At 41.5% G+C, this 15,757-nt stretch overlaps 1 protein-coding gene across 4 annotated transcripts; it reads left to right on the top strand.

The window, feature by feature from the left end:
• The first annotated feature begins 124 nt into the window (after positions 1-124).
• Positions 125-14,214, top strand: WDR78 (WD repeat domain 78). Of its 4 annotated transcripts, XM_032696654.1 has the most exons (17): positions 182-325; positions 1,231-1,420; positions 2,333-2,406; positions 2,917-3,026; positions 3,203-3,359; positions 4,555-4,694; positions 5,481-5,639; positions 6,145-6,309; positions 7,084-7,328; positions 8,558-8,644; positions 9,316-9,467; positions 10,099-10,256; positions 10,420-10,541; positions 11,133-11,231; positions 11,675-11,901; positions 12,647-12,800; positions 14,067-14,214. In XM_032696654.1, the coding sequence occupies exons 2-17, from the start codon at positions 1,358-1,360 to the stop codon at positions 14,109-14,111; spliced, it is 2,157 nt and encodes a 718-aa protein (XP_032552545.1). In that variant the 5' UTR covers positions 182-325; positions 1,231-1,357; the 3' UTR covers positions 14,112-14,214. The 4 variants fall into 4 exon arrangements, with proteins under 4 accessions (XP_032552547.1, XP_032552548.1, XP_032552545.1 ...); XM_032696657.1 differs by lacking the exon at positions 6,145-6,309 and having other exon boundaries at positions 181-325; XM_032696656.1 differs by lacking the exons at positions 182-325; positions 1,231-1,420; positions 2,333-2,406 and adding an exon at positions 125-173.
• Positions 14,215-15,757: the final 1,543 nt, after the last annotated feature.

The raw sequence follows: 15,757 nt of genomic DNA, 5'->3' as shown, positions 1-15,757 counted from the left end.
AACCCGGGGCCGTCCCGGGGCTGCGGAGCGGGGACAGCGCGGCCCGCGCGCGCGCACCCGCCTATGGGCGGTGCCGGTGCTGGCGGCCAATCCCAGCGCGGCGTGTTGGGCGGTGTTGCCGTGGTAACGGAGGACGCCGCCATGCCGGGCCCCGCCGGACCGCGGCCTCCGCCGTGAGTGGGACCGGGAGGGCTTTAAACCTTCCAAACATCCAAATATTAATTAATGTTAAAAATGGCTCAGAGCCTTCAAAATCACCGGGAATATAGGAGAAATTAGAATAGATAATAAGTTGTAATGTAAAGTGAGTTATAATAAATAAATGGTAAGATTCCTTTATTATAAATGTTTTAAATCCCTTAAAATAATTGGGAATATATAATAGCAGAGATAATAAATTATAATAGATAATAAATGGTAAAAATCCTTCATTACGTCTTTAAAATAATTGGGAATTATAAGATAAATTATAATGTATAATAAATTAAAATATATAATTAATTACAATAAATAAATGGTAGAAATCCTTTATTATAAATGGCTTACATACATTATAATAATTGGTAATATATAATACTTTAGAATACATAATAAATAAAAATTATAATACATGGTAAAATATAATAAATAATAAAAATATTTTATTCTAAATTGTTTAAATCCTTTAAAATAGTTGGTAATATATAATACATTAGAACATACATATAATAAATTAGAATATATAATAAATTAGAATATATAATAAATTAGAACAAATGGTGAAATACGTTATTGTAAATGGTTTAAATCTTTAAAGTAATTGATAATATATAATTCATTATATATAATAAATTATAATGAAATGATAAAAATACTTAACTATAAATGGTTCATATCCTTTAAAATAATTGATATGTGATACATAGTAGTCTAATAATAAAATATAATAAATAAATGGTAAAAATCCTTTATTACCATTTATGATATTTTATAATATTAAGTCCTGTCTCACAAGGGCTGGGCCAATTGTGTAGGGTTAACAATGACATGATAACAGTTTTAATCCTTTAGATTCAATAATCATTTCTATTTCATAATCTGATGCATTTATATTTAATATAATCCTGTATATTTTAAACAATCCTTTCTATTTAAACCTTTCAATCGTGGTAAAGCATTGCTGGAACTTGAGGGTGCTGTGTTGTTTTGAGTGTTGTGCTGGTTGAGGAGGAGCCTCTGTGGGTGTTGCAGGGCCAGGGCCGGAGCAGAAGGAGCAGCAGGAGGAGCAGGAGCAGGAACCGGGGGGGTCCTTGTCCCCCCCAGGCGGGGCAGCATCGTGAGCGGCTCCTGCTCCACGCAGAGTTCCCGCAGGGCCTCCATGGTCTCCGAGGGACGGCCAGTGCGCAGGGGGGGCCTCGTGGGCATCCAGGGGCCCCTGCAGGTGAGAGCCGGGGACACCTCCTGAACGATGGTCGCTGTCCAAAATCGACCTGCAGGAATGATCACAGAACCATGGAATGGTTGGGAGGGACATAAAGCTCATCCTGTCCCACCCCCTGCCACGGGCAGGGACACCTTCCACTAGGCCAGGTTGCTCCAAGCCCCATCCAACCCAGCCATGGATACTTCAGGGATGGGACAGCCACAGCTGCTCTGGGAATTCCATCCCAGCTCCTCACCACCCTCAAAGGGAAGAATTTCTTCCCAATATCCCATCTAACCCTGCCCTCTGGCAGTGGGAAGCCATTCCCCCTTGTCCTGTCCCTCCAGGCCCTTGTCCCAAGTCCCTCTCCAGCTCTCTTGGAGCCCCTTTAGGCACTGAAAGGGGCTCTAAGGTCCCCCTGGAGCCTTCTCTTCTCCAGGTGAACACCCCCAGCTCTCCCAGCCTGGCTCCAGAGCAGAGGGGCTCCAGCCCTGGGAGCAGCTCCGTGGCCTCTTCTGGACCTGCTCTAACAGCTGCATGGCTTTCAATTCTTTCTATTCCCGCATTTAAAGACGTGACTGACCTTCCTACAATAAAATACCTTGAACACTATAATTAAAAAGATGGATAATTATCTCATTACTTTGGCTGCACTTTTAATTGGACTTCGACAGTTCAGTGACTCCTGGAGGTCATTAGAGAATAAATGAGCTGAAAAAGCCACAAGGGTTGACCAAAGAGAAATGGTTTTTTCCAGCTATTTCCGGCCATTAAAGAGGGTTCCAAAGAAGTCCCAGGCAAAGGTGACTTTGATCAGCCCTCTTGAGCTGATCCCTGAAGGAAAGCAGGAATGCAAACCCCCTCACAAGTGTCATCCCTGTTCCTTGGGAACCCAGTGAAATTATCCCAATTATTTAAATATTTCTTCAGGTTTTTGATGAAGATGGGAAGAATGTGACACCGCATCCCCTCTTCCAGTCAGACCCAAATACTGCCGCATCCAGGCAAGGCAAACTTTATTTTCAAGTATTTTATCTGTGTTGATAATACTTATTAAATACAAACAACTTTTTTTACAAAAATGTAAAATATATAAATTCAAATATTAAATTATTAAAAATATACAAATCTTGTTAACATTCTCTCTTTTACTAATTTAAACCAGTTACCTCTGGGTGATTATGTGCATCCAAATGACAAATTCAATTAAGTCATACAAAAAGAAGGTAAATAACTATTTGTGTTTAAAATGAAAAATCATGAGCCACATCACTGTATCAAAATGCAATAAATAACTGCAGTTGTGATTTTTAAGATAAAGAAATTGCTCTTTGAGGACCATCTTTCTGTCATGTTTCCCAGGCTGGCTGTTACAACACATAATCCCAGAGGCTGGGATATCAACCAGGAGCAAATATAGACAAAAAATGACTTAAAAAATACAAAGTTTGTCCTGAAAATAAAAACATCTCTTTTTTTTTGAGACAATTTCTGCTTATTTCTTGTCACTGAAGGACATATGGAAGCAGCAGCACTTGGATATCAAACAAATCAACAACCAAGTCTGGACTCGAGGGAACAGCAGAACCTGGCTCTGGACAAGACCCAACTTTGAGCTTATCTGGTAAAGAACAGACACTATAATTATAGATTTAAACTGTTCTTTGGAGCACTGGGATTTGTGAGACACTGAGTCAGCCCAGCACTTCAAAGGAACTCGGTGCTTTACAATACTTTAAGAATTAATTTGTCTTCTTTTAAATTCAGAGCAGAAAAGCACTTGTTCACCTCATTTTTCAGCTGTGCAGGTGGGGCAGGAGGAGATGGAAGAAGAATTAACAGAGGCAGACCTGGATCAGAGAGTCGATATTTACCTCTCAGAGACAGACACACTCTGGATGTTTGATATGCCCTCTGTCATGGTGTCTGTGGAAGCAGAAGATGCTGGGAGAATTCTGTAGGTATAGATTGGCCCCCATTTCATCTGTGTTCAAAGCCTTGGGTCTCTCTTTGACAAGGCTAAATTTCTTGCAACTCCATCACATTGATGAAATTCATTCTGTCTTTCACTGAAAAATTAAGGTAGGTTAGGAAAAGCAGGGGGTAAGGGAAAGAGAAGCATGTGATAAGGAATTACATGACTAAATTTTCATGAAAACAGTATGAAATCACAAACATCTGCATTCATCTTTGTGTGTAGCTTTACAGCTAATTATTAATAAAGAAGAGATAAACATACTAAGTGTTGGCTTCCTCTGAAGCTCCTCACAGTGCTTCTAGTTAGAAGGAACCATAATATTGTGTCTCCCCTTAGTATTCCCACTTCAGAGTCCTCCCTGGACTCCCATGAGCTTTGGTGGGGAGTTAACCCAGGTTTTTGGCTTATTCCCAGGAGCTGACTGGGACAGAGAGCAGCAAAGTTCTCTCGATGTGACAGACCTGTCACACAGCTTTTGGAAGCTCAAAGCCCCAAAGCTGCAGCTGACAAGTCAAACAACTCCTCTAAGCAAGCTCTTTCTGCTTGTGTCCACACCAAGTTCATGGTAGGACTCCAACCCCAATGTTTGTCAATCACACTGGTGGGCTTTTTGGGAATAATAAGAGGATGAGCATCCAACGAATCAGGCTTCGCTAGTGTGCACAGAGGGTATGGCCAGCTGTACAGGAACAGTAATTCTTCCTGAGCACAGCAGGGGCGGGGTATGACCCACATCATCTGCTCAAACAGTGAAACCAAAATAATAAAAAATGTTCACAATTCCCACTGACATCCCTACAGAACTTGAGGGCTGGGGGAAACAGAAATGGAGCAGTTTCCTTTTTGTGTCTTGGATGCTCTGCCTTTCACTCCCAAGTGAAGAGAGCTACATATTTCTGAACTCCTCTGAATTCCCCCAAAATTTACAGGTAGTTGGGGTAGAGATTTTTGCTGGTCCTGCTCTCTACAAGCCATTCGTGTTTTAGAACAGCATCACAAAGGTCAGAAACAGCTGCTGAGAGAAATACAAACACTGAAATAACATTTAGCAATCCAAAAACATCCAAGCAATAAATGTAAAAAATGGAGTGTCCTCTCCTGTTCAAAGACACTGAGAATTTGAATGCAGAAGTTTTTCAGAGAGTTGCCAAACACTGTCTTCTTTGTTTTCGAGGGAGCGGAATAAGATTTACGCTGACATTTGCAAAACCAAAGCTGGCAGTGAACGCTTTGAAGAGAGAATGGTGCAAACCCTGGCTGGGGCTGCCAAAAACAAGGAAGTGCAATGTGAGACAATTATCATGGAAGATAAAGGTAAAACTCAAAACACTCCCTGCAGCCGGCAGAACACTGAGAAAAGGGCTTTTTTATTTCTTCCATCTTGGGATGTTTCCTCAACTTTCACTTCCAGAGCTTTGAGTTCAGACAGGGCAGTGTGATTTGTGGTGGCCTTTTCTGGCCCTCCTAAAATGTGAACTTGTTGCTGGAACACTGTATCCATTGCAATAAAATAGTCATGAACACTAAAAGAGAGCTGCTGTGCCCTGCCTGCCTCAGCACTTTGCAAGCAGAGCTTCTCCAGCTAATCCTCAGCTCTTCCTTTGAAACATGAAAGGACACAGCTTTCTTTTCCCCCTTTAACTTTTCAGTGATGCTGGTTTCTATTTCTGTTTGCCATAATGCAAAGAAGGGAACCTCTGTTATGAGATGTAAAACCTTGGGGAAAGCAGGAAATCTTGGCAGTCTCACAAGATCGATGCAATTTTACAGAATGTACAACCTCAGTGCTCTAAAAAAAATGTGCCTTTTGTGTGTAGGAGGCCAAAGAAAACTCTGGGAAATGCTGTCTAAAACATTTTTCCTTTGTGTTTGTTAGTGCATGTAAAATGAGGGAAAAAATAAAAGAAGTAGATAATCTGATTTGAGAACGTATTTGCCACTTTTTTTGGGTGCCTTGAGCATCAGCAGGGCTTGTTCCAACCCCTGTTTGGAGAGCTGAGCACATAAAGGTAAGGTTTGGGTGGGAGCTGGCCCTGCTCAAGGCCCTTGTAATAATGTACCAAAATGAGACAGGTATAACACAGTGAAATTCATTGCCAGGGATGATGGTCACTTCCTGGGACTTGGACAATTCACTGGATGCATCAGAAATAGAACCTACGTCACAGGCAGAAGGATCTGGAGCCACAACAGGGAGAAGCAGCAAATCTCCCACAACGAAAGAGCAAGAGCAGACTGTGTCTGTCTCTTCTGACAGAGGTAACATTTTACATTTCTGCCCTGTTTTCATCCTTCTAAAACAGGCACATCACAATGCTGTGTGGGGAAACTACCTGAAGAACGTGCTTGGCCTGACTGGCGCCTGAAAGAGAGTTTGCTAAAGAATCTTGGGTAGGGCTGCACTGAGGCCTTTGGTGTCCATTGCCATCAGAAATTACCTTAAATAAAGATAAACAGTCAGGGACAAGGTTTGCTGGTACTCACTCACTCACTTGGGACAGTAGAAGCAAAATGCCATTTGTGAAAAATTCCAGAATATCTCATCATACTGAGTATCTGAGCAATAAAAGAAAACAAAATTAAAGCAAGAAAAAATTCATAGTGGAAGCATTCTTTGATCCTGACAGATTCTTCTATGCTTTTTGCAGGTGGAGGAGAATTCTTATCTCTCAACTTTTATGTGCAAAGTTTTATCGTGTTAAAACCATTTATTTCCCATATTATCTGTTATCAGGCATCACAACTTCTTCTCTAATGATTTCAGAAAGCGCTGTTCCTGTCAGGAGCCAGGAAGAGGAGAAATGCCATTCAGAAGCTATATTAACATCAGAAAACCTAAAGCAGGACTTAGTTATCATGGAGAGGATTTTAATGGAGAATATTTTTCAACCCAAACTTGCAGCTTATCGGCAGATTCCTGTCCTTATAGGTTTGTTCTTCACTGAGTACCCTGTTTCCAGCATAAGGCTTTACATCCTATTGGAAGTCAGGGAGTTATGTCCCTCACTGGATGTCTTTACAGATGACAAGTCACTTAAATAGACCAAAGAGAGGAGAGTTTTTGAGATGCCAACATGAACTTCACAGTTTTACATGTACTTTAACAGACTCAGTGGAAGAACTGAATAAATTAACTCTGAGCTTATACCACAAATTGAGACTTACTCAAAATATTAGTCAAACTTGTTTCCTAGAGATAAATTCTGCTACTTCTCTCACCACTTTCTGCATTGGAATGTCTCTTGTATTTTTTTTTTTATTTAATTTTAGAAGGAGACTTATCACAGCATTGTACAACTCAGCTGTGGTGTTACAGCATTGATGTGTAGTGTGGTGCTTTAAAATTTGGCATCTAACTTGAAAACAATCTATTTAAACACATTTTTAAATACATGAGATTAGAAACATTCCTGGTGGGGGGTGGACATAAATTCCTACCTTGTTGCTGGGTAGCTAAATACGCTCCTTTCACACCTGTAGTACAGACCTGGCACACCACAGCCTTGTCGAGTTGTTTTCTCTGTCCCCAGCAATATTTCAGCCACAGTTTTAGAAGTCAGGATGTCTTAATTCTTCAAATCTTCACTTTTTTTTTGCTGCAAAATATTTGCTGAAAGGGCAAATTTTTTCTTCTGATGTGAACTACTGGAGTAAGATGAGTGAAATGTTCCTACTCAGACTCCACCATATCTGTGCATTTCAGAGCCTGACATTACCTCAGACAGGGGTGATACAGCAACAGCCACGGAAGAAGATGAAGAGGAAGAGCATGATAAGGAAAAGAAGGATGAGGGAAAAGAAGGAAAAGGATTCATTGACCCATCAATGACAATAAATAAAACCCCAGAAGAAGATGCAGCTCCCAGGCTGGAACAGCTGTGGTCTTACACGTGTGATTTAACCAGCGGCCACAGCGTGAGCAGCATGGCCTGGAACAAAGTGAATCCTGTGAGTTAACAAGTCACTCTTGAGCTCTTTACAAGCAAGTGGTGGTGTAAATAAACTCCTGATTTTGGTGTGCTTTGCTGGGAGGGATCTCAGAGAGGTGGATCCATCCCTGCAATCATGTGGATTGTTTTTGGCCTTCCACATAAAAACCTTGTTCCCTTAATCTACAGGTTGAACAACAGCACCAAGCTTTCCTACACATATATCACAACAGCTTTAATTGGTCCAAAATTTAACTGAACTTTAGTAGTGTATTCCCAAAAGGCAATTTTCTGCTAGCAGTGACCCTCAGGGCAAAGTTTACCCTGGGCAGTCACCTGAACAACGACATTAATAAATTTGGTCTGTGATAGAACAGGCAGTTGAAATTTAAACTCCTACTACTAAACTTTATCACCAGTGATGGAGTTTATTCATGATAGTTTAGAAACCACATCTTTGGCTTTAATAGTAATCTCCCCGAAAAAGCAGCAATCATCAAACTTTAAGGATAAGATAAATAATAACAGCACAGGTTTCTAAGCAGTTGGCCCAAGTTTGTTTAATTTGGTTTCAGTGGAAGTGAGAATGACTCAGACATTTCCATACTCAGAGTCATGTAAGGCTCAGTTTTCCCCACACCACAAAAATAATGAATGGAAGGAAGGTAAAAAGCAGGTAAGGACACGAAACAGAAAACCAGTAAGGGCAAAAAAGACAGAAAACAAAGACCATTTCATACTGTTAGTACACCAGATCCCCAGATATTACAAAGTTGGCCACATTTAGAGGCCCCAGTCTTAGAATACAGGGCAAACAAACACCTACTCTGAAAGTGTGAGTTTCACAAACTGCTTGCTGAGTGTAGGAAAACAGAAATTAATGGAGTCGAAGACTAAAGTCTTGCTGCTGTTTTTCACTTCTGCCCATGGAAAGGAATTACGAGAATTCATTGGACCCCACTGTAAAAAGCTAAAAGCCAGGAGTTTGTGGTGCTCACTGAAGCTCCTTTTATAAGTAACCTTGAGAGAGAAAACTAGAAGTATTATTATGCATTCCATTAAATACTGCACATCAAATATAGTTATAGAACAATGTTCATCTTGTGTGTTATTCCACCTGCATATGACATGAGTGTTGTTTTTCCAAACTTTGCCCTGAGGGTCACTGCTAACACAAAATTCTTGTTTGGAAATACACCACTAAAATTCAAGTTAAACTGACAGATTTCTGTTAATTTGTGCTTTCAGGATCTTTTAGCCATTGGTTACAGAGAGTTTGATTCTAAAGATCAGAAGAAAGGCTTGGCTTGCTGTTGGTCACTGAAGAACCCCATGGTAATGAGCAGCCAAGTTTGCTTTTCTTCAATGTGTTTTTCTCTGTACTATTTCTTCTTTATTTCCTTTTTAACTATAATTATCTAATCTAACTTCTCACAATAGTGCCAAAAAGAAAGTAATTGCATAGGTGTAACATTTATACTTTACAGATCCATATGGAAAGGAATCCTTTTAGAATTAGCCATTTTAAAAAAATCTTGGAAATCTCAGTTATGAAGTGTCACAGTAAAAACCATCTGATTGCCATCAAATTACACAACTTCAGTTTGATTTCTTCTACAAATTTTACTTCATCAAAACTGTGTATTAGACTAATTTAAGCCATGAATATTCAAATCTTTGATGCATCTTTACCACATCAATGACAATCAAATACTCTCGTGACTCCCTGATGCCACCATAGACCTGTCTAGATATTTGGTTTGGAGTAACCCAATCTAACTTATTTTACAGTGTCATATTTCTGCACAATCTTTATTTTTTCCTAATTTTATCAGCTGCAGCAAGAAATAAATGGAGCAGTTTAGAACACAGTACCTGATTTCTGTCTAGAAGTCACTATGGTCACTTGAGTCTTCCAGCAGAGCAATTTAGTGCCCAGTGTTGAGAAGATGGAGGTAAATTAAGAAACTACCCTAAAACATGCTTGGTATTTTTCTCCTGGTCAGTGGCCAGAGCGCATTTTCCAGTGTGACCATGGTGTTACTGCTGTGGATTTTTCCCTGGCAAGTCCAAACCTTTTAGCAGTTGGAACATCTAGCGGATCTGTTGCAGTCTATGATGTGCGGAGCCGGAACGACGCCGTGTTCTTGGACAGCAGGTGAGGCTGTGACCTCCCATCTCCTCCCACTCCAGGCACCTCTCACCAAACAACACTTTGGAAAGGTGAAACAAAGGAGTCCTGTTCTTTGAAGTTTTAAGAAAATGCAGCAAGTTACCACCATATATAATTTATACTCCGTGTCCTATCCAAGACAATCCTGCCCCAGATAATAAATCCTTTGGTGTAATCAGTGGTATCTTTTGGTACTTTCTCCCTGATTCCACTTGCCAGAAATGCAGAGAACATCAGAAGAGGTGAGGAGTGAGCAGGAATTAAGAAGAAAATGAGAGAGAGAGGAAGGTGATGAGGGAGACATTTGCCCTAAGGGCAGCTCCCCAGGTCTGGGCTCTCTCCTCCAAGGTGCAGATTGATTTCACGGTTCAGGTGTCACTGAAAGGTATCAGCACATAAACAGTGCCCTGAAACTAAGTATCAAACATGTTTAATAGAGAAAAAATTTTCCCGGAGAAAACAACCAATGTTCAGACTACTTTTTTTAAAGAAAAGCTAAACAACATTTCTATCATAAGATCTGACACTCATTACAAAGTGGAAGATTAATGTTTTTTCAAATAGATTGCCTTGTCTTTGTTCAGATATGATTTACAATGTGCATCTTGTGTTCCAGTGCATCCTTAAATAAACATACAGGTGCTGTGTGGCAGCTGAGGTGGGTGGAACAGGACAGAGGTGCAACAGAAGGTGACAAAAAAGAGAGACTGATGTGCATCTCAGCAGATGGGCGAGTAACTGAGTGGCTCATCCAGCAAAGACTGGACTGCATTGGTGAGCAGAGCAAAAATACCTGAAATTGCTTTGTTTAATTTCAGGTGACATTACACCAGTTATCATACACAAAAGATTTAAGTCTGGCACTCCAGAGCAGCCTGAGTTACACTCACAGGGCTGTCACACACCTGTTTGACAAAAACTCCTTCTATTTGCACAGATCTGATGAAACTAAGGCGAACAGAAAGGGAGAAGAAGAAATTACCAGGTGAGAAAGAAAGGAAAAGTGAAGCTCCGATATCTCAACAGGCAGCTGGAATGTGCTTTGACTTCCACCCAGAGGTAGGCTCAGAAAGTCCATCCTGGCTAAAGTTTTGCCCCGGAAAACTACATAGCAGAGGTGGGATCCTCAGCTGGAGCTACTTCAATACTAGTCAGGCACTGGGATTTGAAGCATAGGATGAAATGGTAAACCAAGCCCATGAACAGCCCTGTCCTCTCAGCCACGCTACTCACATTTCCTCGGGCAGACCCTGGGGCAGTTTCCCTTTGTGTGTTCACCAAGTCTGTGAGGATTTGTTCAACATCTCCAAGTCCAGGACGTAGGGTGCTGTGCTTCTCTTTATCCAGCTGAGTTTTTCTTCCACAGAGCACTTGAAGAATTTATGCCTTTTCCACACAGATTGCTGAATGTCCAAGGTTTTCAGGAGTCAAAAATCCCAGTATAAGTTCTGCAATGATTGAGAGAACACACGAAGGAAATGTGCTACATTCTGACCCCTCTATACTCACCTCACACACCCCAGCCCAACAAAGCAGCTCCACCTCAGCTCTTCAGAGCCTGTCTCTGCCATACTCATCCAGCCCTTTATGATTTCTGGATAAGTGATAAATTGGTTAATCCAACTGAGGCTTTTTTTACCTTTTTTTCAGGATACGGATATTTATCTTGCTGGAACAGACGAGGGCCACATCTACCAGTGCTCTTGCTCAGGCAAAGAGCAGATTCTGGGAACATACAGAGGCCATAAAGTAAGTGATGCACAGAAAACATAATGACAGCAGAAACCATTCAATTAAGTTCAAAAATGTAACAGTTTCTTTGCTTATATTATAATGTCTAATAATATAATTATATATACATGTGTATGTAAATGTAACATATTATACATGTAACATCTGCAACAAAAGAAACCTAAAGTTCTCTTCTTATATTAGGAATGAATTCCCCTGGCATGAAGAATCACAGTCTTACAGGGTTACTTTCTACACTATAAGGATTTTTAAAGTAATTTATTAAAACTTCTATAAACTGGTTTAAAGCTTTAGTCCTGGCTTAAGAAAATAATCAGTAATGTGATTGTCTTGTACAGTTAAATAGTCTTACTTCTGACAGAAAGATGGGTAGCTCTACAAGAGATTCTGTAGCTCTACAGTAACACCAAGTTGTTTTTTGTTTCTCCCCAAACTCCAAGGGTCCTGTGTACAGAGTGGCCTGGAATCCATCCAGCACAGACATGTTCCTAAGCTGCTCTGCAGACTGGAGCACCATTTTATGGCACCGGGACTCACAGACGCCCCTTTTAACTTTCAGTTCTGTCACAGCTTTTGTTCATGACATCATGTGGTCTCCAAAATCAGCCTTCATATTTGCAGCAGTGAAGGAAAGCAAGGTAGAAATCTGGGATCTGAGTGTCAGCATGTAAGTAATGACTTTTCTCAAAGAAAATTCTGAAACCTTACGGCATGAAGGCTACAAATTATTGCCTAATCAAAATTATCAGATCAGGACAGCTTATTCAGCTATTGAAAGCATTGCATCTTGAAATACTCATTTTGTAAAAGCAGATGCTATTACCAGAGAAATGGAATTAGAACAGGAGCTGGATGCCTCATGGAGCTGATAAAGGGTAAAACTGCCTGTTTTTTCTGCAGAAATCAGAGATTTTACCACTGCCATAGTTAAAAGACAAAACATCAAAACTGAGCTACTTTTATAAAATATGATGGTCTGAAGCTGAGATACCTCTCATGTTTTCCCACTCCTGTGCACCACGTGCACAACTCATGGGTGGCTCAGTTATCTCTGGCCTTGCCCAGGTGGTCTGTATTTATTACTGACAGCATCAAACCCATGGTGGATCCAGAGGCCCCCAAATCCTGCAGTAGCATAATGCAAGTTATTAATATAATATCCATATTACCTACCACTCCCCAGATCAGGCAATAGGACAGGTTTTAGGCAACCAGGATATCTTAGTTAATAGCAGCTGGAAATTTTGTTCTGGCAGAGACCAAACAAAATATTGCCTCACTTCCTAGTGTTTGTGTTAATCTAGAACACAAGAAGTGAAATGTGCAGCATTTCTCAGGCTGCTGTACTGACAGGACACTGCACTCAGGTCAGTGCATGGTACCCATTAATTCCTGCCTTGTCTGGGTTGCAGCTTCAACCCCGTGATCTCCCACGCTGCCAACCCAGAAGCCAATCTCACGTCCATCCTCTTTGCCAAGAACACCAACTGCCTTCTGCTGGGAGACAGCCTTGGTGGAGTTGGGGTGTGGGAGCTGTTCAACTTGGATGCTCCTGGCAGCAACAAGGTACGACGCTTGGAGAACGGCGGTGTGCTCAGAGGCTGAGTGCTGCTCTGGGGCCTCATTCCTCAGGAAGGAGCTACTGTGAAAGATCCAACTAATGAATACTGAAATAGGTGGAATCACATACAATTCTATAACCAGATTAAAGCTGAGGTTGTTCCTGCTCTTCTGCTGCCATACCACTAGAAACTTCAGGAACAGTTCAGTCAATGTTGGGTTCATTTGACTGCAAGTGAAGGTCAACTGCAGGTTTCACTTGGTTGCAAATCCAGAGGTACACCACAGAGCTGGATTTGGGATGCAAGGGCAGGGAGGTGACACTCCCTCTAAACAGTCTGCAGGAGACTCTATTGGGCTGAATGCCCTCACCTGCTCCACCACAGACACAACGTGTCCTCCCCTGGCCACCAACACAATGTCTCACCATGTGGGTGTCAGACCCAGCAGCCCCTTGTAACTGCGGCCAGTTTATAAAGTGGGACTGCTGCTTTTTATAGATCCCTTCAGATTACACGGAGCAAAACACTGAAGCTGGAGAGAAGGAAAATGCTGACGTCAATCTAACCTTCATTCTTAGCATATTATGGATCAATAATTCACAACTGTCAGCATTGCAGGTAGAAATCCTGGTAATTACCAGCCTCATTTGTGCTGTAAACCACAACGATATTTCCCTCAAAAACAAAAAGTGAGGCTATTGTTGTTAAACTCAGAAAATAAAATTAGTGGGTTTTTCTCCCACAAACCACCATGAAGCTGCCTGAGTCCTCTAAGCAGAGAAGTTCATCAGTTATTCAGTACAGGGATAATTTCCTGGGTATGTCACCAGAACAGAACTGAAAGTGCTTCACTTCACAGGCTTTGGGCACGTGGCATAACTGGTCACATTATCCAGAGGGAGCCCCACTTTCCAGCATCACCCATTTCTGTCACTCCCTTTTCTTGTAGCAGCAAAGTCTCCCTAGACTTGGGTATGGACAAGGCTTAGCATAACCATACTATAGCCATACTACAGCTAATGCTCAGGGCAGGTAATTAATTACTTCAGGGACAATCACATCTAAGTGCAGCTACTATACATGTATCATCTTGAAAATTAACTTCTTTTATAAACAAGATATATCTGTGTATGCTGTCAAACATGACAGTACAAATGCAATCCAACCAGGTCTGCCAAAAAGTGCTGTTTTCCAGGAGTACTCTTAGAGGTAACCATAGCAGTAACAGAATTCCAAGAAAGAACCAGTTCTTTTTCCTCTTGTTTTACAGGTTGGTACCTTGCATGACATCATTTGTCCAGTTGGAGCTGTTTAACAGTAACTGCTGCCCCTTCTCTGTTGGGAAACAGCAGGAAAGACTCGATGTAGTATGAACATTTACTCCTTTGCAATAATTAAAGTTTCTCTTTTAAACCACACCGGTTAGAAACTGCTTTCCTAACTTTTCCCCCAGAAGTCCCCCTCCTTAGACAAACAGTGTTAATACATGGATAGCCTTCTCTGTAATACAGATAATGGGAAGGTCTCCATAGTCTTTTCTCCATTAGTCTTTATCCTTTTTTTTCCCCCAAGGTCTTTTCTCCTTGGGTTATTCAAAACCAAAAATCACCTCCATGCTACAGCCTCAACCCTTACTAGACGTATCTGTACCTTCCCAGTGAAACCAGCCAGTAAATAAATGGACTTTCCATCAGTTCCATCTTCTCCCATAACCCACCACCGAAGGTGAATGCTGAGTTTTGAGTGACGTCAGGCAGGGAACTTGCTCAGCCTGCACGCTGGTTGGAAACAGGCAGAGTTTGGCTGCCTAGGCTGGATTTTGGGGGGGCAGAGCAGAAGAAACAGAAAAAAAAAGATTTTCAGGGACTTCCTGCCCACAGAAAATACTAAAATCCCCACAGACCAGTGATCAAGCACAAGTTGTAACTCTGCTGCCCAGCGAGCACATTATGTGTGGAGATGTGTATTTTATAGATACAGAACATTCAGCCTCTCTGATTACCCTGACAATAAACATCCAACATTTAACACATCACTGAAGTTAAGGATCATTTGTGATGCATTAACATTCACTTCCTTCTATGTGCTGCACATCCAACAGGGAACATGCAAACTTACCCGACATGAAATAAATCTTTGTGCACTTCAAAGACAGACACCCATTAAGATGAATCATGTGTTAATCATTATTACAAATCTGAACAAAATACACCATGTATTTTCCATCATCTGTTTGCTTACCAATGCTGCAGCTACAAAACAAGCTTTCTATCAAGGCTGTAACACATCCTAACCCACCCTGCACACAGTGAAAGCTAATTAACTGTAACATTATGGTGCTGGAAAACCCTTGTGGTGTTAGGAAGGGCTCAAGATCTTCAAGGTTCCTCCTGTAATTTTTGTTAAACATGGAATTTCCAACCTTGTATTTGATAGATTTTCTCCTTCAGGCATTTTATTGCAAGAATTTTTTATAGAAGCTTACAGCAACTGCAGCCAACAACATCCCAAACATTAGGAAGAGGCTGTGTTTATATCCAATTTACTGATATCTGGTTTCAGAGCAGCTCCACACTGCTTTAGTGGACCCACTTCTGTCTTTCGGGTGTTACCAAAGATCAAAGGATGGCCAGGATGCTGACCTGTAGCTATTCTGTGCTTTCTTCAGCGCCATCTCCCCCTCTTTTCCACGCCTTTTTGGACAAGGGCCACAACTACAGGCCTCACAGCCCCCAGACCCCCTCAATACCTGATTTTCTCATGGGGGCCTGGAACTGGCAGGTTTTTCCTCCCAGTCATCCTCAGTCACCAGCTTGGCTTGTGAATAAGGCGGGGAATGAAGAGGTGCACAACTGCAGACATCATGGGAAGGAGTTAACTCCCTTTTTCTTTGGGATCACTAACACTGGAAGACCCCCTTGCTTAAACTGTGATAACAGGCAGGACTGGGTAACAGGCTGC

Source organism: Chiroxiphia lanceolata, chromosome 9 (assembly GCF_009829145.1).
Source record: "Chiroxiphia lanceolata isolate bChiLan1 chromosome 9, bChiLan1.pri, whole genome shotgun sequence".
Taxonomy (NCBI): domain Eukaryota; kingdom Metazoa; phylum Chordata; class Aves; order Passeriformes; family Pipridae; genus Chiroxiphia; species Chiroxiphia lanceolata.
Note: the sequence above shows the minus strand (reverse complement) of the source record. Positions and strands in the feature narration are given on the sequence as shown.

Coding starts and splice junctions, on each gene's coding strand:
- WDR78 (XM_032696654.1), top strand. CDS start 1,358: ATGGTCTCCGAGGGACGGCCAGTGCGCAGGGGGGGCCTCGTGGGCATC. Junction 3,027..3,202: donor CCCAACTTTGAGCTTATCTG/GTAAAGAACAGA, acceptor CTCATTTTTCAG/CTGTGCAGGTGGGGCAGGAG. Junction 4,695..5,480: donor AATTATCATGGAAGATAAAG/GTAAAACTCAAA, acceptor ATTCATTGCCAG/GGATGATGGTCACTTCCTGG.